The sequence below is a fragment of the Arvicanthis niloticus genome, chromosome 11, assembly GCF_011762505.2.
Source record: "Arvicanthis niloticus isolate mArvNil1 chromosome 11, mArvNil1.pat.X, whole genome shotgun sequence".
Lineage (NCBI taxonomy): Eukaryota > Metazoa > Chordata > Mammalia > Rodentia > Muridae > Arvicanthis > Arvicanthis niloticus.
In genome coordinates, this window is record NC_047668.1 from 41,601,874 (window position 1) to 41,629,548 (window position 27,675).

Below are 27,675 nucleotides of genomic sequence, written 5' to 3' on the forward strand. Positions count from 1 at the left end.
CTCGCTCTTTATTGGCCACTGGAGAAGATGAAGGCGGGACTCCCTGGGGAGGTGCAGCGTTCTATTGGTTGGTAGCGAGCTCATCGGCTCCGGGCTAGGCTGAGACGGGAGGGTCCTCGGCTAAAGCCCAAAGCAGATCAAAGTAGTGGGACTCGCGTCGCGGCCGCGGAGACTAGAAGGTGAGTGCGGGCACAGCTCTGCGGCTGCCGCTGCAGCCGCCGCCGCGAGGAACCGGGGCGGGGGTTGGCGGAGCACGGTCCTCGGGGTTGCTGGGCTACCGCGCGCCTGAGGGTCAGGCTGGGACGGGAAGGTGCGGCTCCAACGGCCGCTTCCATCTTAGGTCGGGCGGGGCCGGCGCTCCGGCCTTGGGGAGGCGCTGCGGGCGGGCCGGAGGGCGCGGGCCGAAGGCGGCGGCCCCGCGAAAGGCCGGAGGACGCGGCCTCGTGCGCCGAGACAAAGCGGGCGTCCGGCTGCATTGTCTGACGTGCTCTCCCCTCGCTCCTTTTTGTCCTCGCCGGCGCCGCCCCGCCCCGCCCCTCGCGGCTCTCAGGAGGACTCCGGATCCGGCTCGGCGCTCGCCCTCGCTCGCCATGGAGAAGACCGAGCTGATCCAGAAGGCCAAGCTGGCCGAGCAGGCCGAGCGCTACGACGACATGGCCACCTGCATGAAAGCCGTGACGGAGCAGGGTGCCGAGCTGTCCAACGAGGAGCGCAACCTGCTGTCGGTGGCCTACAAGAACGTGGTCGGGGGCCGCAGGTCCGCCTGGAGGGTCATCTCGAGCATTGAGCAGAAGACCGACACCTCCGACAAGAAGTTGCAGCTGATCAAGGACTATCGGGAGAAAGTGGAGTCTGAGCTGAGGTCCATCTGCACCACGGTCCTGGTGAGTCGTGAGTCGGCGCCCGCAGGCAGCATTGAAGGGAGTGGGGTGGCGGGAGCGAGACCCTTTTGTGTGGTGCTCCCGATGGCAAGAAACCTGTGGGGTGGAGAGTTGGTGAGATGAGCGCCAGGCTTCCTTCACACCTGTTTCAGAGCTTTCTCGAGGATGGTTAGCTCTGGGTTACAAAAACTTGATAACTGTTCCGTAGGCTTGCACAAGACTGAAAAGGATCTATTTTACCTTGTGCCAGGAGAGTGGTCCTGGAGATCGATCACTTTTGGGGCTTTATGTCATAGAAGGAATGGGGACTTTTACCATAGAGAGGCTCGTATTCCCCCTCGACCTCCCAAGATTTAGGAATGGAAAACCTAGACATAGCTTTATTTTTCATGTAAGAATATGTTGAGCCTTTCTTTGCTAAAGGGGTGTGTGTGTGTGTGTAGAGTTCACTAAATGAAAAGGATACAGATAATCTAAAGAATATAGTGTCCTGGTCAAATTTTATTATTTAAGTGTTTCTTTTCTGTTGCCTCAGTTAAGTCAGGTGTATGAAAATGAAAGCAATTCTGGTGTGAATGGGCAAGGAAGGCTTTCCAGGTATTGCACTATCCAGTCCCAGCAGGGATGTTAACTGCTATGATTCACCTTTATTAGAGGGAGCACTTTTAAAGCTTGGGTCATTGCACAGATCTCTTATTTGATAAAGGCAACTTTCTAAAATTTAAGTAGCATACCATAGAATGTCAAATATCACTGTTGCAGTTACTCGTGTGCACATTGATAGGCAGTTATAAACTGGTATGAAGTAGCTGCTGGGTTTGCTCCATATCTTGTTTAGATGCCTTTGGAAAGTCAAGCATGCAGGGTTTCATAAGAGAAGGGGGAGAAAAAGACTTACCTTTCAGCCTTCATTTCTTCATCATACCAAATCAATGGGACCTAGAACTTCTGTTCCCTGTTGTGTAAAGCTTAACCTACTTGTTTTACTAAAACAAAAGAGATGATCTGAGCAAAATCATGGTTGATAATGCAGATGTTAGGGGTCAGAAGCAGAGTTTGTAGTGAAGTGCAGAAAACTGTTGCGTCGTAAAGATGCCATTTTGTTGTGTTAACATCTGTGTGCTCAGCCGGGCGGTGGTGGCACACGCCTTTAATCCCAGCACTTGGGAGGCAGAGGCAGGTGGATTTCTGAGTTCGAGGTCAGCCTGGTCTGCAGAGTGAGTTCCAGGACAGCCAGGGCTATACAGAGAAACCCTGTCTGGGGGAAAAAAAAAAATCTGTGTGCTCTTAAGTTCTGGTCCCTGCTTAGCATAGGGGAGGCAGGTCTTGGTCTGAGTTTTTTACATTCAAGAGATGTCAACTTGGATAGTAATAGCAGACTTTAATAGTATATATTGATGGCTATTGTTAACACCTTGTGGTTTATTTACCCTTGCAGTTGTTCTGAATCACCAAATTTTTCGTGTAAACTAGCAGTTTAATTCTCAAACAAAGGAATATTTATTTCATCTTGCAGCTCTTAACAAAGAATTGTGGGGTCAGGGGTTATATTTCCTGGAACTGGAGTTAGTTAGCTACCATGTGGGTGCTGGGAACTCAACTGGGGTCTGGGTCCCTCTTCAAGAATAGCAAGTGCTGTTAACCACTGAACCATTTCTCCATCCCCAGAAATTTTGGGTTTTATGGTAGCATAAATGTGGGAGTTTTCCTTTTTTTTTATGTGGTTTGAGGGAGTGACCAGGCATTTATCAGAGACCTCTTATGCATGCATATCCTTTTAATAAGCAAGAACTCTTCATAGAAGAGGTAGGTAGGTTGACTGATTTGTACATTGATGCACAAATTAGCTGAATTTTGCCTTGATGACCAACCTGGAAAAAGTATCCTGGGAAAGCATGTCTTCAGGTTGGCAAGTATACCAGAGAGCTTGATGTACTTTGAAAGGTTAAGCAATCTAGGGAAGAACAGGGCTGAGAACTATTGATATTTCATTTGCCCTCAAGTAATTTATAATAGAGAGAATTACACTAGGTAATTTTTATAAGGTGCTTATGAGTAAAATGCAGTATAGTTAGAAGGAAACAGAAACCACAGATAAGACTTCACAGAGCTACTAGGTTTGAGGGTGAATTTTGAGGGAGCAGTGTTGGAAGTAGTTGTCATTCTAGGACATTGGGAGAATTTGGGATAGAGCTTGACAGAAGGTTTTTTTTGTGTGTGTGACTAGAGGGTGGACTGTTGATAGGAACCATAATTTGGGCAGGACAGAAGGAGAAGATTGAAATTTGGGTTTTTTATATATGTGGGAATTGGGGGCCTTGGAAATGTTAGACATGTGCTCTGCCACCATGAGCATCGCCTCCAGCCGCCTATGGATGTCTGTAGTGGTGCAGCTGGGTCTAGAATTCTTGGTGTGTGAGCTGACAAGTTTATAATCTAAACATATAGACAAGGAAGTGATAAATTAGTCAACAAGAATCTGATGATGACAGATTAACAATTCATTTTTGAGAGCTGGAACCCAGGGCCTTGAATATGTTAGGTAAGGGCTGTACCACTGAACTATAGTCATAACCATACTCTTTTTGTTTTATAATTAGTAATTTAGTAAGGTGTCCAAAAAAAAAAAGTGAAGCCATATGTTTCTAAACAGGCACACAGTAAAATGGTATATCTGTGTGTGTGCGCTCTCGTGCGCGCATGTACACGTACTAGAAAGAAGAGTTTTGATATGGAAGAAAAAGGTGAGATTGATTTGATTTAAATGAATCATCTAGATACCTCGTGGTATACTCCTTTAATCCCAGCGTTCACAATTTCGAGATTTTGACTACTTTTTAGAGTAAATTAGAGATGGATAATTTTAACCAATTGTAGCTGGTGTTTTAAAGTTCCTAAATTGTGGGGCCATTTCAAGTAAAAGGATTAAAATCCAAATAAATATTTATAAAGAGAAAAGCAAATTAAGATTAAATGGTGCAAACTATACTCTTAATGACAATTTTAAAGAAGTCAAAGGACTTTACCAGGTTCCCTATCAGTATAATTTATGCAGACAGTTTTGGTCTAAAATTTTAAAATTAGCTTTAGTTGTAACAATTGGGGACTTACCATTTCACTTCTACTTTAACTCCCACCTTTGTGGTGGTTTAAATGAGAATTATTCCCTTCGGCTCATCCCATTGGCTCATCTGGTTGAATGTTTGAATCCTCGGTTGGTGGAACTGTTTGGGAAGGGTTAGAAGATGTGGCTTTGTTAAGAGAAGTGTGGCACTCATGGGTGTTACTCCCTATTAACTCTTTCTGTCTCCTACTTTTGGGTTAAGAAGAGCTATTGTCACAGCATCATGTGTGACTGCTGTTCGCTTTCTACCATGATAATCATGGACTCTGACTCTCTGAAACCATAAGCCTCAAATAAACACTTTTATAAGTCGTCTTGGTCATAGTGTCTTATCACAGCAACCTAAAAATTTTCAGGTTGAGACACATGTCATCAAAGATAAATGAAATGGTGGAAATCAGTGCCTAGTGTACTGCCTTTGTGAAGAAGTGGTACAAAAGTCATTAGTGATCTGAGTGTTGACAAGAGCAAAGTTTAAGTGAAAACTCAAGCAGTGGATAAATAACAGGTGTGAAATGTTTGAGAGTAATTCAGATCTTGAATGTAAAGTACAAACAGATCAAAGAAATCGGATGGATTCATAACATCTCCCCTAGAACTTGGAAACAAAATCTATCATTTACAAATCTTGGGCTAGGAACCAGAAGCTTAAAGGGTATATATATATGGGACAGCCTCTGTCTCTAACACTTATTTAATACCCTCTCTTCTAGACTTTGAGTAGGTGAGTTTCAGTATAAGCCTGTAATCTTAGCACTTGGAAGGTGGAAGGACTGGACTTTCCATCCTCTGCTATATTTTGTGATTTTGAGGCCTGCTAGAATTCTGTGATACGGTGTCGCCAAAAAAAAAAAAAAAAAAAAAGGCCAGAGGTAATGTACCTAATTTGGGAGGTTGAGGCAGGGTTCAGAGTTTGAAGCAAGCTTTGGGGGTAGCAAGAACCATCCTTTAAAGAAAATGTTACGAATCATATGCCTGGTGTTGTGATGCCTTTAGTGTAGTTTCAGTACTTTGGAGGCCAAGGCAGGTGGGCTCTCCAGGTTTGAGGTCAGCCTGCTCTACATAATGAGTACCAGGAAAACCAGGATTGCACAGAGAAAACCCTGTCTCCAAAAAAAAAAAAAAAAAAAAAAAAAAAAAAAAGTCAAGTACAGTGAGGAAGTGCATACCTTTAATCCTAGTATTCAGGAGCAGAGGCAGAAGGGTCCTCATCAGAATCTATCCTGCTAATTCATGCTGTGGAGTTAAACCTCTCCTGTTTCAAAGGAGGGCAAAAAATAAAATGGAAAAGTCACATAAATTAAAAATGTAGTCAGTTTAGAAAGCTCTAATTCTGAAACAACAACCACCTTTTGTCATTGATAATCTTTTTTTTTTTTTTTTTTTTTTTTTTTTTTGGTTTTTTGAGACAGGGTTTCTCTGTGTAGTCCTGGCTGTCCTGGAACTCACTGTAGACCAGGCTGGCCTCGAACTCAGAAATCCGCCTGCCTCTGCCTCCCAAGTGCTGGGATTAAAGGCGTGTGCCACCACTGCCCAGCAGCAGCTTTTAAGTCACTGTTCCTTCATTGCCCTGTTTGGGCCCTGACAGATCCGTGTTTCTTCATCTGTAAATTGAGGATGGTGTCCACTGTTAGAGGTTTGTAAGTGAAGTAAGTACATTGAGGGACTGGGGTGTGGGATGAGTGAAGTGGGGCGATAAGTCTATCTGAGGTTGGCTTTGAACTCCTCATGGTCTTTCTGATAAGGTTCAATTTAAGAGTTGTGTATGTGTTCTAAAATAGCTGATGATTGAACCTAGGGTCTGTTGAATGCTAGGCAATCAGTCTGTGTATGCCTAAATAAAATTTTGTGTATTTTTTCTATTCCCATAAGTTAATATTTCTATTTTAAAGTTGAGAAAAGAAGAATATTGCATAAGGAAATTAGCAACTTGGTCAAGATCACAAAGTGAGTAAAAGATAGAATAAAGATTTGAACACAAGTTGTATGCTTTACATGAAATGAAACACAGTAGTTCCTAAATGCATGGTAGCTAACTGTAGACTGTAGTGTGCCTCTCTGTGTTGGGGAATTTGGGCACTTTATTTACTAAGTGGAGAATTAACACTCAGAACTTCGGAAGAAGGCAAGTCTTTGGACAAAATGACTAGAACTTACATTACTGAAGACTTCTTATGTATAGGGTATAACAAAATTTTAGTCTTTTGGTATTTTGCCCTTGGGTTATGTAAGTTACTTGATGCTAAGGGTTTTGTAGGGTTTTTTGTTTTTACTGAAGAGTGACTGGAGAGGGCTGGGTGAATCATTGTGTGCTTGTTTAGCACCAACAAGGCTCTGATCTAAGTTCTACCACAGCAATGGGAAAAGAAAAAGTAAAATGGAATAGAATATTGTTAGTATAAATTAGGTCAGTATTTTTTTTTATTTTTATGTTTTAGAGTTATTTATTTTATGTATATGAGCACACTATAACTGTCTTCAGACACACCAGAAGAGGACATCAGATCCATTACAGATGGTTGTGAGCCACCATGTGGTTGCTGGAAATTGAACTCAGGACTTCTGTAAGAGCAGTCAGTCCTCTTAACCACTGAGCCATCTCTCCAGCCCTAGATCAGTATTTCTTAAGCAAAATATTTTATCCTCTCCATGCTGTGGCAACATTTTTTGGTTGTCAAAACCTGGAAGTGAGAGGGTGTGTGCACAAGACTGCTGGCCATTACCCTAAGAAATTTAATTATCAGGTCCGTCCGTCCTTCCTTCCTTCCTTTCTTTCTTGTTTTGGTTTGGTTTGGTTTGTTTTTTTCGAGACAGGGTTTCTCTGTGTAGCCCTGGCTGTCCTGGAACTCACTCTGTAGACCAGGCTGGCCTGGAACTCAGAAATCTGCCTACTTCTGCCTCCCAAGTGCTGGGATTAAAGGCATGCGCCACCACTGCCCAGCTATCAGGTCCTTTCAAAAGCCATTTTATGATTATCTCTGAAGCCTAGAGATCTGCTTTTTGACACACTTGTCACAGAGGAAGTCTTAGGTTTAGTCTCACTAAGAAGGCAGTGAGAAGTATGCATGCTGCAGGTACCCTCCTTTAGGAAAACCACTGTTAACGTCTATGTGACCCATGGTTTTTTGGATCCTGTGGAGTGTTTCTTCAGATGTTGCATAAGTTTTTACTAATGAAGCCACTCAAAACATTTGCCCAGTCCAAAACTATATACATCTCAGTACGATTCTATACAGTTAGAATGGCCATTCTGAAGCAGCAGAGGGAGCTTTATCTTGTTAGAGTGTTAGAGTGCCCAGACTAGGGTGAAGAGATGCCAGTAGAGAGCAGAAAGGTATAACCACTGCATTCTGATAGATGAAAATATAAAAAACATAAAGAAAATCATGGCTGACCCCATCAACAAGCCTCAGTGATCTAATGGGGAGTTTGCAATAATATTGTATCTCATGCTGCTTTTGAGTTAATGGTGGTGATACCTACTTTTTCAAATAGAATCTTGTGTTGGGGCAGGGGTTTTGTTTGTTTGTTTGTTTTGTTTTTGTTTGTTTTTGAAGGGGAGAGTTGTTTTGAGACATGATTTTTCTGTGTAGTCCTGGCTGTCCTGGAATCCACTCCATAGACCAGGCTGGCCTTAAACTCTAGAGATCAGCTTGCCTTTGCCTCCATGCTAGGATTTAAGGTGTGTGTCACCAAAGCCCACCCAGGGCAAATTTTTTAAGAAGTAAAGCTTCCATAGGTTGGCCCTTCCTTTACAATAGGACAGCTAACGTGCTTATACCATATCTGGCCTCTTCCTATATTTTTAGTCCTTTAATTGATATAATGAATTAAGAAGGGTCATCAACTTGCTGTTTTCTTTCTTAAAGAATCTGAATAGTATGGCATCAGAGCCACATGGTAATAAGAGGGCTCTTGGATTTATTTTGTGAGGATTTCATATACCTAAGCTGGTCTCAGACTTGCTGTGGAGCTAGAAATGAACTTCCACTTCTACCCCCAATGCATACAAGGCAAGCACTTTACTACCTAAACATTCTTAACCATAAACTAACCCATGTGCTTTTCACTGGGCACATGAGTGAAGTTTCATTTTGTTCTTTGTTACTACTGATGCTAATGTTTTGTAGCTTGGACTTGAACCTGGGGCTTTGAGCTTGCCAGTCAAGTGCTCTACCATTTCAAAAAGTGATAGCTTTTCTGTGCATTCACTCCCCTTTTAAAAATCCCACATTTAGCCGGGCAGTGTGGCTCACACCTTTAATCCCAGCACTTGGGAGGCAGAGACAGGCGGATATCTGAGTTCAAGGCCAGCCTGGTCTACAGAGTGAGTTCCAGGACAGCCAGGGCTACACAGAGAAACCCTGTCTCGAAAAACAAACAAACAACCAAAAATGAAATTCTGAGACAAGCAAAAACTAATGGGAAATGAGAGTAGGAATAGGCAAGGAAGGGGTGGGAAGAACTTGGTAGGTGATTCCAGTTTCTGTGTGGGTTATGCAGGTTATAGTTAGCAGCACTCAGCAGTTGCATACCTGAGCTCATGTTCCTTTTCATTGGATGTCCCAAGACAGCTGATGATAGAGTTGGCTCTAAGAGTACATGTAATATAGCTACATAAATAATGTATAACCATAGATAACATAATGTAGTGCAAACTATATTCCAAGGTGCTTTAATTTGTTTTGAATGTAAACAAAGCTAAATGAAAGTACATTGGTGTCCTTGCCAGTACAAGTCATTTCCTGTCTTTAGTAGCCTTGTAGACTGTAGTAGAACTTGACTTATATTCAGTAAGCTAACCAAGAAATTTTGATGTTTTCCTTATTGAACTTTCTTTGTATTAGGAATCAGAATACCTGTTCAGTTTACTTAGGACTAAATCAAGATCTTTCCCTTCTTTTATTGTATCCTTTCCCTTGAAGTTCTGTGGCTGAAGGGGAGAGTATAGGCACTAGCGTTTGTTTCATTTTTTTCCTCACACACCAGAAATGTTGGTTGTGTGCAATAGTTTTAATTGATAAAATGGAGGATATTTTTCCTTAATATCTTTGAAATCTTTGAGAGACTAATATTTTTACATGTCAGTTATAACTACTTATTACTCAGCTGCCAACACGGGAGTACAGAAATCAGACAGGACTTTTTTTCTGACAGTACCTGGAATTGTTGCAGCTGCATTAAAAGAGACAAGAATGGTTTATTTATTGAGCATATCGAAGTTTCCCTTTCTTTTCTTTATTGCCTCATTATCAGAGACCACATCTTGTTATATATCTTCAACACTACTGTTGTAATAACTTGGTAATTAAAGCAGAGACTAGATGAACATTTTACATCAGAGTAGTTGTGTGTGTGTGCCTCTGTGTGTGTCTGTCTCTTCCTTCCTTCTAGGTGATTTTGATTCTTAACTTTATTTCTGGAGGGAGTACACCCTGGCTTATTGTTTTCACTGTAGCTAGAATGGTGTATAGAATGGTATATGTTGGGCCTGAGTAGCATATTAAGTCTTTGACATTGTGATGATAGTTCTCAATTCTTGGCACTAATTTAGCAAGCAGTTTAGCTCTGGTATTAGGCTTTTGGTCTTTTGTTACTGTTAGAATCAAATCCCAAAAGTTCAAACACTTTATATGAAATGTTCTGTCTACACAAATACTGGTATTAATCTCATTTCTCCAGAAAGGCATTAAGGAATAAATCTTAGATGGGAGCTTAGATGCTCCATAACACTTTTTCAGGTATGTTTCCCTTTCAGGTTAGGGTAAGGCTTTGCTGGAGGTGCTGTAGTTACACACTTCCAAGGTATGTAGCTTGGATACCAAGGAGGTAGGATGGGTAGTTAGCAATAGTAATACAACCGTATGTGGTGTTGCTTTTAGTTTTAGAAGCTTAGATGTCTATGAGAACATCTTTCAAGTGTAGATCACAGTAATCAAATGCATGTGACTAAAAAAGTTGTTTACTTAGTTTAAATGGAGGAGAAGCACAGAGATGATGGTGCTGGTGCTTACATGACTAGTATGTTTTTAGTCAGGAGGCAGATAAAACTTACTGGGTCCAGTTATAATAAAGAAGTTACCTAGTAACTGGCATTACTTCTGAAATGTTTTTAAGGCCAGCATCTCCACAGCTGGGATGGATTTGTGTAGCTGGCTTTTGCTGCTTTGTGGTTTCTTCTTTCTTTCTTCTACCGTTTTCTCACTCTTTCAACCCTCTAACATTAGATAGGGGAGAAAAAAAGGATAGAGGGAAAAGGAAAGAGGTCCTTGAGATCAGAGGTTGGAAAGGGGACCACATTATCATTAGACTATTTTAAGCTGATCAGAGTTCATCAAATCAAGTTCCTTGGGGTAAGTTTGATCTTCAGTGTTAGGCTATCTAATTTCTTTGTTTCTTTTTTGTGTTTGACAACAAACCATGACAAACAGCCCCCCACCATACACACAACAACCAACAACCCCTCCTGTCAGGGTTTTAGCATTTATATAGCCTCTGAAAAGTCCCCAGAAATTCCAAATTTCACACAATTGGAGAAATTATCTGCAAGTGGCAAAAACATGCATCTGCTAGAATATGAGGCAAATAAAATATTCTTATAACATTTCTGTGTTTTTTAAAGAAACCAAAATTCTAGAATTTTCACTACCGATTTGCTTGGAACATTATGATTCATGTCACCCTGGACCGTAAGTGTCCCTGTCCCTTTCATCTTTTAATTAAGAGAGAGGAAATAGGTGTTTACAGGTGTTCTTATGCTTCCTTGTCTGAGGTTTTTCAGTACAGTCTTGACTTCCTGGAGAAAATTACTTCTGGGGTTTCAGTGATTATACAGAGGGCAGGAAGAATAAAACCAAAAACAGTAAAATAAGACCAGTCAACTGAATGTTCTTTATGAGAGGAAAAATAGGAGAAAATTGGTAGATTGGATGTGAAAGTTAGAATCTTAGAAAACAAGTTGTAGCTGCAACTCAGTTGATAGAATGCCTGTCTAATGTGTATGGAGGCCTAGGATTTGATCCTAGCATCACCTAAGCTGACTGTGGTGCTCACACCTGTAAGCTCAGTGCTTGGTAGGTAGAAGCAGGAGTGCTATTCTTGGCTACATAATTCATTTGAGGCCTCTTCTGAGTATGGACTGCATTATCTTGTCTGAAAACAGTAAAATTAGGGTTAAAATTAGAGCTAAAAGTCTCAGTGACTGATCTACAAGCAGTCAGCTCATTGGATACATACTGTCTATACATTGAAGGATAGTAGTAAACCAAGTAGTGTTTTATTAACTCATTTAATTACAACATTTTTGAGGTAAATTGTCAGTAATGTTTTGTAGATGAGGAAGAACTGTAAAGGAAATAAGGGAAGGGATGGGCTTGTGAACTGTTACCATGGGCACTAACTAGTCAGTCATGTCCATGGATATTTCAAGTGAGCACTTGTGGGGTTTGTTTTGTTTTTTTGAGACAGGGTTTCTCTGTGTAGCCCTGGCTATGCTGCAACTTTGTAGACCAGGCTGGCCTTGAATTCAGAAATCTGCCTGCCTCTGCCTCCCAAGTGCTAGGATCAAAGGTGTGTGCCACCACTGCCTGGCTAGTTGGGGCTTTTAAACAATCAGAGCTGATAGAATGAACTTATGTATTAAGAAGGAGATTTAGACTGGCTTACCTGATGTGGTCTGGATACTCCCAACAATGGCTGTCTCATGCTAGAAAGGTCAAGAATCTGATAGTTAAGTCCATGAGGTCGGATGCTATTACACACACACACAGACACACACACACAGACACACAGACACACACAGACCCCAGTTAAATGCTTTTTTTTTTTTTTTTTTTTTTTTATAAGTTGCCTTGGTCATGGTCTCATCACTGCAATAGAAAAGTAACTAAGGATGACTTCTGAGTAGAGGTGTGGTGCTGGTATATCTGGGGACCTTGAGAATGATGAGCATACAGTGCCATCTCTAAACTGGTAGTGCAGCCTGCGACTTCCGGCTGCACCATGGCATGAATTTGCCTTTCAGGCACCTGTCTGTGGTCTTTGAGCACACGCTGCTGTTAACTGTCAGGTCAGAGGATGTTTGTGGTGAATAAACAAGATTGAGATTGGGAGCCTGCAGAAAAGAAGTGGACTGCCTCTGGTCTGAAACAGAGGACATTGTTTTCTACCTTTCTCGTGGCTTACTTTCTTCTCACCCCAGTCCAAGGCACAAAGGCTTAGGAATGTACTAAGAGAAACTATGGCGAGAGGATTCCCTCTTTGCTCTCTCCTGTATAATCAACACCAGTCCAACCTTTCAAAAACTAAGTAACTAAGACAACAAACTCCTTCCTTTACTTATTATATTCTTTTCTCCTGACTTCATTTCTTTTCCATTTTTAATTAGGGAAATAACAAAAATGTATGTAAAAAGAAAGAATAATACGCACCCATTGCCCAGCTTCAGTAATTTAAGAAATCTGGGTTTGTTGTTCTCGAAACAGGGTCCTCTATGAAGTCTTGCCTGTCGTGTACCCTGCTATGTAGATAAGCTTGACCTTGAACTCAGAAATCCTCCTGCCTCTGACTCCCAAGTGAGATATCTTAGAGAGGGATTGTAGTAAATGAAAGGTGTAGAAGAGAAAAAGAAAGTAGATTCCAAATGTTTTGAATTTCTGAAAAAATACACAAGAAGCTAGTACTAATGGCTGCTTTGCAGGAATTGAAGATCTAGATGTCTAATGAATTATAGGAGGAACACTTCTGTTTTTCTGTTCTGTGTTTTATATGAAGTACATGTATTATCTATTCAGCAGGAGTGATTGTATGCAAAGAGCAAACACATAATCAGAATAAGGGAGGAACACTTGTGTTAGATTTGAATTGGACCTGCTATTGTGAGATGATTTTTTTTTTAATTTCCCCAGGAGGCAGAAAACCATTGGAACTTGATCATAATGCCTGACTCTAGAATCAGATACTGCTTCACTATCCATTCTACTGAAATATTTAGATATTATTATTATTCATGATGTTTTGATGACCAAGAAATTATGTAGGAACACAACTGTTATTAAAAATGAAGAGAGGGCTGTATTTTGTTTTGTCCTAAACTTGTTTTAAGATTTATTTATTTATTTATTTATATGAGTACGCTGTAGCTGTCTTCAGACATATCAGAAGAGGACATCAGATCTCATTGCAGATGGTTGTGAGTCACCATGTGGTTGCTGGGACTTGAACTCTGGACCTCTGGAAGAGCAGTCACTGAGCCATCTTTCCAGCCAGCTTTGTTTTAAATTTGGTTCATGGTACTTGAACAAATTGGTAGTTAAAAATTATATTCTTTGCAATTTTTAAAAATTTACTTTTATGGCTGAGTACTAATCTGCATGTGCACCTGCATGTCAGAAGGGGGCATCATCACATAGATGGTTATGAGCCACCATGTGGTTGCTGGAAATTAGGATCTGTGGAAAAGCAGCCAGTGCTCTTAACCACTGAGCCATCTGTCCAGCCATTCTTTCTAATTCTTAAAATATGATTATACTGTTTATGATTTAGAAATATGAAAGTTTAGATACTGAAATTCATATTATCTATATAGATGTATATTACTTGTTTCATTTTTAGATAGTTAAGAAAGCCTTAATATTAGCTAAAAAGGTGGGCTTTCTGAAAGAAGAACTAAATAGAAAAAGGAAGGAGGTAACAAAGATACTTTAACATGAAAGAAAGTCTACTGAAGTTGTGTTCGTTATTTGGGGTATAGATGAGGTTAATGTATACAGTTGATTGTTACAGTTAACATCTGATTACTGAAACTGGAAACTTTTAGTTGAATTGCTCTTAGGGGCTGGAGAGATGACTGCATTTAAGAATAAGAAGTTGGTCTTCCTGGGATGTTGAGTTGGCTTTCCAGCACTGGTACCAGGAGGCTCACAACCTATTCCAGGGCTTCTGGCACCCTCTTCTGACCTCTGAAGGTTCTAATACCCACCACACACATACCATAAATAAAACATACTTTTTAAAAAGTAATTCTCAAGTAGTAGATGCTCTCAAATGTGATTCTTGGTGTGTAAGAAGCTTTTTTAGTACCTTTTGTATAAATGTTCTTTCCAGTTTTTAAAGATTTAAAAATGTATTTTGTCTGCATGTATGCTGCATATGTGTGTAATGCCTGTGGAGCTCAGATGAAGGCACTGAATTCCCTGTAGCTAGAGTTACAGATAGTTGTAAGCCACCACGTAGATGAGGAGCACCATATGTGTGTCTTCTGCAAGAGCAACAAGCACTTGAGTCATCTCAGCACCCATGATGGAGCAAGTTTTAAATATTGAATAATCCACAGGGGCTGAGGTGAAATCCCCAGCACCAACAAAAACAGCATACTTTGATTTAGAAAGCTGATGCTGCATATCTGGGGGAATGAGTGTGTATTGTCTTACAAAGCAGGGTACTTAAGAGTGTAAAGAAATGAATGGTGTTAGCAATTTATACTGGGACAGAAAGCTTAAAATGAGAAGACAGATCTAGACATGGCTGTCCTGTTTTTCCAGCGTTCGCTACTGCTTTATTGATACTTTATGGGGGCGTGGAATTTAGTGTGGCCTTGATGAAGGAATGCTGACCTTCCAGGGTCTGAGATAGTAAGGACTCCATTAAAATTTCAGTTGAAGCTTGAGTTCTGAGTACCTGGGTTTGCTATGTGATGTCAGCTGACACATCATCCAACTCGTATAAGGAAGGTTTGCTTTTATTTCCATAAAGTTTTCATTTTTTTTTTTAAATTTCTTTTTTGATATGGTTTCATTTAGCCTAGATTGGCTTTGAACTTGCTGTCTGCCTGAGGCTGGCTGGCCTTCAGTTCTTGATGTTTCTGCCTCACAATGCTGGGATTATAGGTGTTTACTGCCCTACCTGGCCTTTTTATGTTATTCTTTTTTTTATTTTATTATACTTATGTGGTATGTAATCTCTCTTATCTAATAATCTAATTTCTTCCTCCCCTTACCTCCCCAAAATAGAGCCTCACTATGTAGTTTTGGCTGTCCTGGAACTTACTATGTAGACTAGGTTGGCCTCAAACTGAAAGATGTGCCTCTAACCCCCAAGGGCTGGGATTAAAGGTGTGTGCCACTACCACCTGGCTAATAATTTCTAAAGCTCATATTCCACAATAACATGGTTCTTCTGTCTGTATTACTAACTATAAGTAAACTTTAAATTTTTATGTCTCTTATATAATGCTCCACTTTAGGATATTTTCTTGTTTCTACTAAATGAAGAAAAGATATTCCCTATTATTAATAGTGAATAGTGTGTTTATTAATGAATTTTAGTCAAGTGGCAGAAACTGGAATATATTTGAACATTTGCTTCCTGTTTCTTATTTTCAAGGTTCCTCTTGAGTTACCTGCTTAGTTAATTCTGTATGAAGTATGTATAAGTTTTATAGTTAGAGCAGTGTATCTGTTTGTTTGTTTGTTTGTTTGTTTGTTTTGTTTTCAATTTTATATATGTGAGTACACTGTAGCTGTCTTCAGACACACCAGAAGAGGGCATCAGATCTCATTATTGATGGTTGTGAGCCACCATGTAGTTGCTGGGAATTGAACTCAGGACCTCTGGAAGAGCAGTCAGTGAGTGATCTTAGACTCTGAGCCATCTCTCTTGTCCACAGCATATCTTGTTAATGAAATAGAAATCACTTCTGGAATGAAGCTAGGTTAAGTTTATTTTGGTAAGTGCTGTAGACTCTCACTACTGAAGGCAAGTGGATTACTTTGGTAAAACTTTTTAAGTGATGGTACAATTATGTGAGTATGTTATTCTTCTAGTCCTTTCTCTAAGATAAGGGAGCAAAGAATAAAAGAAACATTAATCTACATTTGCTTCAGTGATGTTTCTTGGCAGAGTCATTGCTTAGTTTATAGGTTTTGTGTTATTGTGTTCCTGTTACTCCCATCTTGTTTTTCTGAGTGTAAGATGCTTACACTCTTCCCTTGAGCTCTTGTCTCTTTGATCTAGAGCAGTTCACAGTCTTGTGTTGTGACTCCTTTCGGTTATCCTGCTTATCAGATATTTACAAGTCATAACAGAAAAATTACAGTTGTGAAGTAGCAAAGAAATAACTTTATGGTTGGGGTCAGCACAGCATGAGGAACTGTAGTAAAGGGTTGCAGTGTTAGGAAGGCTGAGAGAACAACTGGTCTAGAGTGTTCTCAGTTACCAGATCATCTTGGAGTAGTGTGCTGACAGCTTATGCCTCCTTTAAGTTATTTTGTTTTCTATACCCTTCAGTCAAATAACACTGCCAGTGTCAGAAGGAGCCCCAGTGGGAATCTTTCAAACCTCCCAGTATCCTCGTTGAAGACTGCTGTATGAGTTATAATAAAAATAATCCATGGAAGTAGCTGTGGTGGCTCATGAATGTAATCCTTAAGTCTGGAGGCTTAGGCAGGAGGATTCCGAGCCCAATGCCAGGATTATCTAGATAGAAGGATCTCCCAAAAATAATTACTACTAGTAATAGGAAAACTTTAACTGTAATTGCTAAGTTATTTACTTCTTCCCTTCTGCATTCTTACTAGTACTCTTATCCAGAGATTTTTTTTTTTCCTTCAAGGAGCCAGTTGGCAGTCTCCCCAAATCCTACCTATATGAAGTTGTTAAAAAAAATAATTAAGAATTACTACAAGTTAAATTATACAACCAGGCTGATTATTATTATTGTTGTTATTTGTTTGTTTGTTTGTTTTTTTTTAAGATGGGGTTTCTCTGTCTGTCCTGGAACTCACTCTGTAGACCAGGCTGGCCCTGAACTCAGAGATCTGAGCACTGGGATTAAAGGCATGTCATACTGTCACCTGGCAAAGCAGTATATAAAAAGGAATTATAGCCTATCTAGTTTGTATTAGTAGCTACTATCTGGTATTGATAATTAGATATAGCCCTGATCATTTCAGTAAGGAATGAAACAAAATCTTTGAATATCTTTAAATTCAATTAAAGTATTTGACTCTACTACAGATAGTATATGGGAAGACGGTTATTCTGTACCTCGTTCCTTTCTTGGAAAGCTAGTGGGACTAACAGAGAGAGAACCATGATCCCTGGCTAAAGCTCTAGAAGTAACATATAAGTCAATTTGTAAAAGCCCAGCATTCTAAACTGCATGTAATGGCAGTGTGCAAAAAGAACTGTCAAAGTTGCTAAATTTTAAAAAGGAAAGGTTAAAGTTTTTAGTGACTGTGTGGTATCTGATGGCAGTAGATGGTTGGTAGTTCCTGGAATCCAGGAAGGCAAGTATGCCCCAAGGTGTATGTAATAATAGTCCTGGCAACAGATCCATGAGCGTTGTCCATATTTGGCACAAGTAATTCAGAAAGGACTGATGTTAGAATGGAAATTTCTTCCCGGCTCCATACCTCAAGTCCTTACTCAATGGAAATCAGATTTTTCTGAGTCTCTTCTGCCAGAATTCTATCACAAAATAAAAGCAACAAAAGCAGGGCCTTGTTGTCTGTCTGTCTGTCTGTCTGTCTGTCTGGCCTGGTGCTGAGATTAAAGGCATGTTCTATCTTAAGTTAGCTTAGACTAACTTGCTTACATTATTTGCATGTGTATGACTGTAAGTAATATGCTCACCAGAACTGGCACCTTTTCAGGAATCCTTTGGTAGTTACTGTACGTTTACTCACTCACTTGGGAAAACAGACAAGAAGGAAAAAGCTTTGTATGGAAGTCCCTCAGTAGCTGGGCAGGTGTTTATCTCAGATATGCTGCTTAAGTTGTTAAAAATAGTATGATATTCTAAGGTTATAGGGAGTTTCTTTGATTCACTTTAAGTAGCTACTAATATTGTACTACTGGTGGGTTCTGGAGAGATGGCTTAACAATTAAATTGAGAACATATGTTCTTTCTGAGGACCCAGGTTCAATTCATACCCTCAGGGCAGCTCATGACTGTAATTCCAGTTCCAGGGGATCTAATACCCTCACACAGGCAACACACCAGTGCACATAAACCATTTAAAAATTGTATTGGTGAAGATGAGCTGAAGTTCCTAAAATGGTGTTTGGACTCCATTTTTCAGTTTCCTGAAAGTGGTGTACAGAAATAGCACTTGTTTTAGTCCAGTCTTTAGAGTTTGGGGATGGCTTTTAGGGAAGAACTCTGCTATATTCCTGACTCAGCAACTTTCTAACTTGACCGTAGTTCTCATGCTTGCCACTTCCATAAAAATCAAACTTTTTAAATTTTATTTATTTATTTATTTATTTGTTTTGGTTTTTCGAGACAGGGTTTCTCTGTGTAGCCCTGGCTGGCCTGGAACTCACTCTGTAGACCAGGCTGGCCCCGAACTCAGAAATCCGCCTGCCTCTGCCTCCCAAGTGCTGGGATTGAAGGCATGCGCCACCACAAAAATCAAACTTTTGAGAGTATGTTATATAATTGTATGACTTTTGATTTTATTAGATTTATCTCCAGCCCAGGGTTTTGAAGATAGTTTAAGAATGTAATGTTAATTTTTTAAGAAAAATTATTTTATGTGTATGAGTGTTTTTGCCTGCATGTAAGTGTACCATATGCGTGGCCAGTACCACAGAAGTCAGAAGAGGGCATCAGATCCCCTGCCAACGTTGGATGGTTATAAACCACCATGTGAGTGCCAGGAATTGAACCCAGGTTCTCTGCAAAAACAAGTGCTCTCAATCACTGAGCTATCTCTACAGCCTCATGATAAATTTTTAAATGTTTTAAGTGCATTTTCCCCTATTTATTTCTGTTAAACTGACATACAGTGGTTGCATTTTGTTGAGCATTTTTTATTAGATTTTTTTTCCCCACATGTTATTTGAGATCTGGTAAATAGATCTTTTTCTTGAATAGTAGATTTATTTGAGTTTAAAAGTCTTTTTCTGGGTTATTTTCCAGACTTTTCAATTTGTATTATAGTTGACACTTTATAGCTTGTTCACAGATAGTTTAAGAATTCAAACGTGAGCTTTTGTTTTTTGCTCAGCTTCTCAAAATGAACTGAGGCAGAGGAGTTAACTACTGTTTTCAGAGTTCTTAGCATGTGACACTATTCTAGGCTTTGGCTTCTTTTGATTGGTTTTATTCCCAGAGAATGCTTATTATAAAGGTGATGAGACCATACTATTTTTATAAGAAATAAATTTTAATTAGGCTCATCAGTGAACGGTCATGTGGCCCAATAGAATAGCTCCTGTCTACAGAACACATACAAGGTTGTGCACCAGTTTACTACTTTAATACAACTATTCAATTTAGATCCAGTTGATGTAAATGATGTGACACTCAGATTGCTGTACACATTTGTAAATCTAGTCTCTAGATCCCGTGCTTAATCTTTCTTTAGATAGACACTTGTCTGCCAAGGAGACTGAATATGCCGTTCAAAGCCATAGTGAGTTATCTGTGCTGTCCATATTGTTAGCCCTCATACTTGATGTCTTAAACATTTTGTGTTTCCCCCTAGAAATAAATCACATCTCAATTTTTCTTCTTAGTGCATTCTTGTCCCCTATTTCCTGTATTTTAACTTGAGAGGGAGTGTCTTGCTGTGTTGTATAGGTTATAGACTGGGCTCAAACTTTGGGATCAGGTGATCTTTACTAACCTCCTAAGAACTGGGATTACAGATGTGCCCGGGTTAATTCAGGGATTCCTTTCCTTAAGGAAAAAGGAAAAAAGGAGGGGGTAATATTCATTTAATTTTATTATTCCATTTTCATATTTGTATGTCATGTGTTTTGATGATATTGACCAGCCAATACCACCCTCACTTGTCCCCTTCCATTCACCCCTTCTATTTGTCTCTTTAAAAAATGTTTTAATTGTTTGTATATAGAGTTATGTGTATGAATAAAGGTGCTCCTCAAGTCCAGAAGCATTGGATTTCCTTGGAGGTAGAATTACAGAGAGTTCTAAACTGCCTGGTGTGAACTCTAGTCCTGTGCAAAAGCAGTGTGTGTGTGTGTCTTGCTTAACTGCTGAGCCATTGCCATCCCTCTGGGTGCCCCTCCTTTTATTTATTTTTTTGATGACCCAATGAGCTTCACTGGGGTTGCTTAAATGCCTTACCAGTATCTACACCACTGAAGAAGGTATATCTCCCCTTAGTAGCTATCAACTATCTACAGATCCTTAGTGAGGAATTGTGGCCTTATGAGCCTCTCCCCCAATTGTTAATTGCTTGTAAATCCTGAGAAAGGAATGAGGCCCCGTAAGTCCCTTCTCTGTCCATAACAAGATATTGATGGACCAAATCTTATACAGGTAATCACAGCTAGTGATATGCCTGGAAGACAGCATTTCTCAGCACTCCACCCTCTGGCTTCTACTTTCTTCTCATCTGTCATTCCCTGAGCTTTGAAGTGAGTCTGTAGATATTGGTTTTTTGTTTTTTGTTTTTGTTTTTGTTTTTTGTTTTTTTTGTTTTTTGGTTTTTTTTTGGAGACAGGGTTTCTCTGTATAGCCTTTGGCTGTCCTGGAACTCCACTCTGTAGACCAGGCTGGCCTTGAACTCAGAAATCCGCCTGCCTCTGCCTCCCAAGTGCTGGGATTAAAGGCGTGTGCCACCACCGCCCGGCGTAGATATTGTTTATAGATGAACATCTAACTCACTTATTCTCAGTGACCAATGTTGATTCTCTACCAAGGCTGATAGCAGTAATACTGTATAAAAGTAATTATTTGGAAGGCAGTTTGACAGGTACATTATGTTCTTTTATCAAAACAGCTATAGCTTCCTCACTAGGTTCTGTGACTTCCCCAGTTACAGGATATAGACCAGGTTTACAGCACCAGATAAATGATTTCCCTACTGTGGGGCTAGACTCAATTTTTTGGTTACTCCAGTAGCGGACATGCAGCTACAACTCCAGTGGGAATTCTTGTCCTGCTGGCCAGTGATATAGCAGGCAAGAAGTATAGCTGAGTAATACTGCTAGGTAACAGTGTTCTCTTCAGCGGTCATAATAGCCTTTTAACACTGAAAACCAGACAGATGGAAGTTTTCCAGTACTGTATGTTAGTTGAGTTCTGTTGCCTTGATAAAACACTGATTAAAACTCCCAAATCACACTCCATCACTAAGAAAGTCAGACAGGAACTCAAGGAATTAGCCTGGAGACAGGAAGTGGAGCAGAGACCATAGAGGAACGCTATTTATTGACTTACTCTCCACATTTTGTTCTACTTTTTTATATAACCCAGCACTACCTGGCTAGGGTTGGCACTGCCCCTAGTAAGCTGGGCCTTACCACATCAATCATCAAGATTGCCCCCACAGGCATTCCTAGAGTCTGATTTATTGGAGGCATTTTCTCAATTGAGGTTTCTCTTCCCAGTTGTTAAAAAACAAACAAACAAAACAACAACAAAAAAAACCCTACCACATCCTGTGACTAAAGCATGTACTATTTCTAGCAGTAGGGTCTTACTCTCTAGTATTGATGATAGCCGATTTCAGTAACAACAGTGATACAGTTTTGAAAAAGCTATACGGGTAGGGAGGTGTCCCACCCGTGGTTCTGGATGGAGTTTTTAATGTAATAACCTATATGGTTTTTGAGAGCAGCTTTTATCCATTCATACAAGGTGCCTCTTCAAATTTCTTTATCACTTTTAGCTTGACCCTCTTCTACCTGTTTCTCTACTCCATCCTCCTGCCTGTCCTCAGATTACCTCCCCCTGCCACCTTCCTAACCTAGAGACTGTCTCAGAGGGTATCAGATCCCATTACAATGATTGTTGTGAACCACTATGTGGTTGCTGGGACTTGAACTCAGGACCTCTGGAGGAACAGTTAGTAGTGTTCTTAGCTACTGAGCCATCTCTCCAGCCCCCCAGAGCTAGGTTTAAAGCATTTCATTCATAGATATTTACAACATTCATAGTGTGCTTAACCTACTGAGCACTTCTTGAGGGCAACATGAAAATTATTTCAGGCTTAATGTATTTACTCAAGTCAGGTTCATGGCACCTAAGCAGGTATCAGTTAATATTGGGTAAATGGGTAAATGGGATAACTGTATTTGGTGCTAAGATTTTTGCTATAATCCATGAGCTGAATCATTTAAGGCCTGCCAGGAAAGCTAGTATAACAACCTAACCCTGTCCTAACCCTGTTGTAAGAACATGTTTCAGGTCTAGGTTCGAATGGTAGGCAGAAGTATAAGTTCTTGTCTGTGATTAAATGGCATTTTAGTATTTGTTTCATTTGTTTGTTTGTTTGTTTATTTATTTATTTATCAATTTATTTTTAGGAATTGTTGGATAAGTATTTAATAGCCAATGCAACTAATCCAGAGAGTAAGGTCTTCTATCTGAAAATGAAGGGAGATTATTTCCGGTATCTTGCTGAAGTAGCTTGTGGAGATGATCGAAAACGTAAGTATATTTGACCCATGGGTAAATCCAGAATATATAAAAAGAAGTGGGAATTGTTAGTCACTTGTCATTGGGACAAAATATCCGAGAAAAATAGCTTAAAAGGAGAGAGTTACTTTGGTTTCAGAGGATTCAGCCCATGGTTCACTAATTCTGTTAATGTGGACTCTGAAGTAGGCAAAACTTGACAGGAAATATTGGAACAGAATTGCTCATTTAATTGCAGCCAAGATGCAAGCGGGTGGGAATCTAGAGACAAAGTATATCTTTTCAGGAAACACTCCTTTGACTTGTTTCCTTTAACTAGCCCCTGTCTGCTTCTTAGATTTCATCACATCCCAATAATGCCATCATCAAAGGACTGATCCATTGGTCTGGTCGGTGCCCTAAGGTTGTCATTCATAAAAGCCACACAAACTTGCAACCGTATCCTTAACACATGTGCCTTAGAGAGCATTTCATATTCAAACCATAACAGGATAATTGGCCACATGTAGGATAATAGTCTGTAGGTAGTTTGCAGGTTCTTTGTAACTTAAAAATAAAATATTATGTGTCTTGTCCCATTGGATGGCCCCACACCTATACTCATATGGTAACACTTGATTAGACAGGGAGGAATAATATTAAGTACAATAAAAAAGACAAGTCATGGGGATGATGGGGTAGGGGCACTAGGAGTATTTGGAAAGGATGATGGTGGGTGGATATGATTAAATTGTCTAAATGTATGAAAATTTAAAAGAATAAACAAATGGTATTTTAAATTTTGGGGGCTGGAGAGATGGCTCAGTGGTTAAGAGCAGTGACTGCTTTTCCAGAGGTCCTGAGTTCAATTCCTAGCAACCACATGGTGGCTCACAACCATCTGTAGTGGGATCCAGTGCCTTCTTCTGGTGTGTCTAAAGAGAGCGACAGTACTCAAATATATATAAATAAGTCTTTTTTTAAATTAAAAAATTTTATTCTGTGTATGCATGTTTTGCTTGTATGTATGTCTACACCTCTGGGTGCCTGATGCCCTTGAAGGCCCTGGACTAGAGTTACAGATGGTTGAGCTGCTGTGTGGCCTTGGAATTGAACCTGGGTCCTCTCTAAGAGCTGCCAGTATCTTAACCACTGAACTATTTCTCCAGCTACATCAAAGAATAAATAATATCTTAAAAATGAATACTCGTGTGGTGGTACATATTCTTGGCCCTTGCACTTGGGAGGCAGAAGTAATTGGTCTCTCTGAGTTCAAGGCCAGCCCTGGTCTACATTGTGAAATTTATGACCACCAGGGCTATGAAGAGAGACCCTGTCTCAAAAAAGAAGTATTTTATGTCAAGAAAATTGAATGTTACTTTGTATTCCTGAAAATGAAAATACAGCAGCACCTAGGAGGCTGGAGCAGGATTGTTTTGTCAGGACAAGCCAGACTACATAGTGATACCCTGCCTCCAAAAACAAGTTGAATTTATACATCTTTAACAAAATTGGGCTCCTGGGTGAACTTAATTATACTTTGGTATTACAAGCAGCCTTAATTTTTCATGCTTTGGGGGTTTGTTATAATTATAGCTCTAGAATTCCTTACATAACACTTCTGTGTTTTTTATAAAATTATATGTAGAACATAGAAATAGGATGTTGTAGGTTATGTAGGGTGTGTGCTGGAGCTTGAAACCAGGGCTTCATACAGGATACTTCCTTTTTTTTTTTTTTTTTTAAATTATGTGTGCCTGAATGCCACAGCACACATGTGGAGGAGACTAGAGGACATCTTCTACCATGTGGGTTCCAAGGATTAAACTTGTGTTGTCAAGCTTCGTGGCAAGCACTTTTATCCATTGTCTTGCTGGTCTCCACAGGTTTTTATTTAAATATACTGGAGCTATGGTGATTCAGAATGGCTCATAGCCAGATACCTACGTTAAAGTTGTTAGCATGCTATATATTGGATAGATACTTTTGCTGTTGTGCTTAACTTTTTTTCCCCCTTTTCAACTCACAGAAACGATAGAAAATTCCCAAGGAGCCTACCAAGAGGCATTTGATATAAGCAAGAAAGAGATGCAACCTACACATCCAATCCGCCTGGGGCTGGCTCTTAACTTTTCTGTATTTTACTATGAGATCCTTAATAATCCAGAGCTTGCCTGCACACTGGCTAAAACGGTAAGATCTGTGTTGGGTTTATCCCTCTTTTTCAGAGGGCGTTTGAAAAAATATATCAATTTTTAGGTATTTGGATGGTCAAGGGAGGCCATTTTCATGTGTGTGTTAGACAGTTTCTTTATTAGTCTCTCCCCCACCCCAAACAGTTCTCTTACTGTGATTCAGAAGCATCAAGTATTGGAAAGGAGTGCCTGCCAAGTTTGGGCAGAAGAAACCTCTATTGCCCTCCCCAGTGTTTCAGGAAGAACAGCATAACTACACTAGTTCTTGTAAGAGTTATATTAAGTGTTGTTAATGTACTGTGTATCTTGTATGCTTATGTAAATAGAGTTTCAGGTTTTTTTTGTTTGTTTGTTTTGTTTTGTTTGTTTTTTTGTTTTTTGTTTTTTTTTTTTAGAAACTGCAAGTATAGCTTTAGTAAGAAAAGGTGAGGCCAGAACTCTCCCAAATGGGAGGGACTTGAGGAACCCTCACAAAATCTTTAACTGGGTCTCCAAGGGAATACCTCCATAGTGTTACCCTGTAGCATAATGTGGCTGTACACACGGTTGTATTTGCAGACTGGCTAGCTTCTGTTGTTGAATGTATTACTCACTGTGAGTGTTAACTTTACTAGGCTTTTGATGAGGCCATTGCAGAGCTTGATACACTGAACGAAGACTCCTACAAAGACAGCACCCTCATCATGCAGTTGCTTAGAGACAACTTAACAGTGAGTTGTTCAATATTACATGTCTGTTTTCAGAAACAACAGTAACTTCATTTTGATTTTCATGTCTTTTGGGGGTAGTTATAGAAAAGCTATAGCTTCTTTTTTGTTGTCATTTTTAAGACAGAGTTTTTCTGTATAGCCTTGGCTGTCCTAGAAATCACTCTGTAGACCATGGTGGCTTCAGAGTCACAGAGATCCGCTTGCCCTGTCTCCCAAGTGCTGGGGTTAAAGGTGTGCACTATCACTGTACAACTAAAGCTGTAGTCTCTTACAAAGGTTGGAGAAATGTCTTCATGGTGACAAGGTATTTTATTAGACCTTTCTGTGAAAGGTATTACACTGTAGGAACACAGTATTATCATTGCTGTTAGACATAGTTGAATATGTTAATAACAGTTAACATAGAGAGCTTGTGTAATTATGGTATTTTCTTTCTTTGGGTAAATTAGGTATAACATTCGGGATTCTATATGTGTTGCAATCTTGTTATTTTACTTAAAGTTTACTTGGGGAGGGCTAGAGAAATAATTCAGTGGTTAGGAATATTGATTGCTTTCTCAGAGGACCTGGTTTGAGTCTCAGTGTCCACATAGTGGTTCAAAATGGACCAACTCCAGTCCTAAGGGACCCAACACCCTCTTCTGGCTCCATGGGCACTGCACACATATAGTATGCAGACAGCAATGCCCATGGCTATAAAGGTTTAAAAATTTTTTCTGTTGTGTTTGAACATTTGATAGAGGGTTCCTTGGTTTGCATTCTATTGCAGTGTGAAAACATGATGACTGAAGCATTGGGAAGAGAATTTATTTCAGTTTAGATTTTATGCTCCAGCATGGAGGAAAGTCAGGAACTGGGCAGTAGTGGTGCGCACCTTTAATTTCAGCACTTAGGAGACAGAGGCAGGAAGATCTCTTGAGAGTTTGAGATCAGCCTGGTCTATAAAATGACCCCTCTTTATCCTTGGGTAGGAGACTCTGACTTTATCCATGACCAAGACCTCCTCTTTATCCTTGGGTAGGAGAAGTATGTATTTGGTTTACCTGTTATAATCCATTCTTGAGGAAAGTCAGAGCAAGAACTCAAGGAGAGGAACCTGTAGATGGGTGGTACTGCCCACAGTACACGTATGTATGAATATATGCATTTGTGTGCTTTTGTAAATGTCTGTTAGGCTATGTTTTGAAGTGAAGGGGTGATAGTTCTCAGTTTTGAGAAAGGACAGTCTTGATCATCACCTTGCTTAAAAGGATTGATGTTTTAAGGGACTTAATGTCTGGATGGAAGTAATAACTTACTGTGGTTCTCTTTTTCTTCTGTAGTTATGGACATCAGACAGTGCAGGAGAAGAATGTGATGCAGCGGAGGGGGCCGAGAACTAAAGGCAGCCTCCTTCCCCTCAAGAAAACCTTTTTACATCTCCATTCCTTATTCCACTTGGATTTCCTCTAGCAAGGAAGCCCACTCATGTGTATGGGATCAATTGTTTATAGTCTTTTCACACTGCAGCTTTGGGAAAACTCCATCCCTTGGTTTGTGTTGTCTCCACCTTCCTGGTGTGCAGTTACTGCTGTAGAAAAGTATCAGTAGCTTCATTTCATATAAACACGAGTAACTACCAGACACTTGTGTAGAGGACTGACAGCACATTTGGTATTTAAGTAATCTGAACCAGTTCTGCAAGTGGCTGTGTTTTGTATTACTGTGAAGATATGGAAATGTAGTGCATTACAATTTAAAGTAATTATAATAATAACTTCTTGATTTCTACATTCCTTTTCTGAACCTTTTTGGGGGTTTCCTTTCAGAAGCAACTTTTCCATGCTCTTATTACAAATTCCTTTTTAGTAGGAATCCAGAAGTGTTAGATTGAATGGGAAAGCGCTTAATGCATCTGGGCTTGGGGTCACAGATTGAAATGTCTCCTTGTCACATATTCTGAGGTTGCATCTGTCTGTGACAACAGGAGTTTCCTTATGCATTCTTCATTTGCTGCTGTTTAAGTTGACAACTTCCTTCCCAATAAAAATTCACTTACACCTCCTGCCTTCGTAGCTCTGGTATTCACTTTACCTTGTGATAGAAGTAGCATGTTGCTGCCAGAATACAAGCATTGCTTTGGGCAAAAAAAAAATGCATGTCCTTTCTTAATACACTAGAAAGGAGAAATAAAGTACACAAGTCCAAGTCTAAACTGTAGTACTTTTCCATGCAGATTTGTGCACATGTGCGAGGGTATCCAGTTTGTCCAGTGATTGTTCTTTAGAGAGTTGGACCACTATATTGTGTGTTTGCTAATCATTGACTGTAGTCCCAAAAAAGCCTTGTGAAAATGTTATGCCCTATGTAACAGCAGAGTAACATAAAAATAAAACTACATTTTATAAAACCA

At 39.9% G+C, this 27,675-nt stretch overlaps 1 protein-coding gene across 1 annotated transcript; it reads left to right on the forward strand.

Annotated features, from left to right (window-relative positions):
- Ywhaq (tyrosine 3-monooxygenase/tryptophan 5-monooxygenase activation protein theta) lies at positions 1-27,675 on the forward strand. Its single transcript, XM_034514040.2, has 6 exons — positions 1-179; positions 551-884; positions 22,288-22,411; positions 24,408-24,571; positions 25,188-25,283; positions 26,606-27,675. Exons 2-6 carry the CDS (start codon positions 591-593, stop codon positions 26,663-26,665), a joined length of 738 nt encoding a protein of 245 aa, XP_034369931.1. The 5' UTR covers positions 1-179; positions 551-590; the 3' UTR covers positions 26,666-27,675.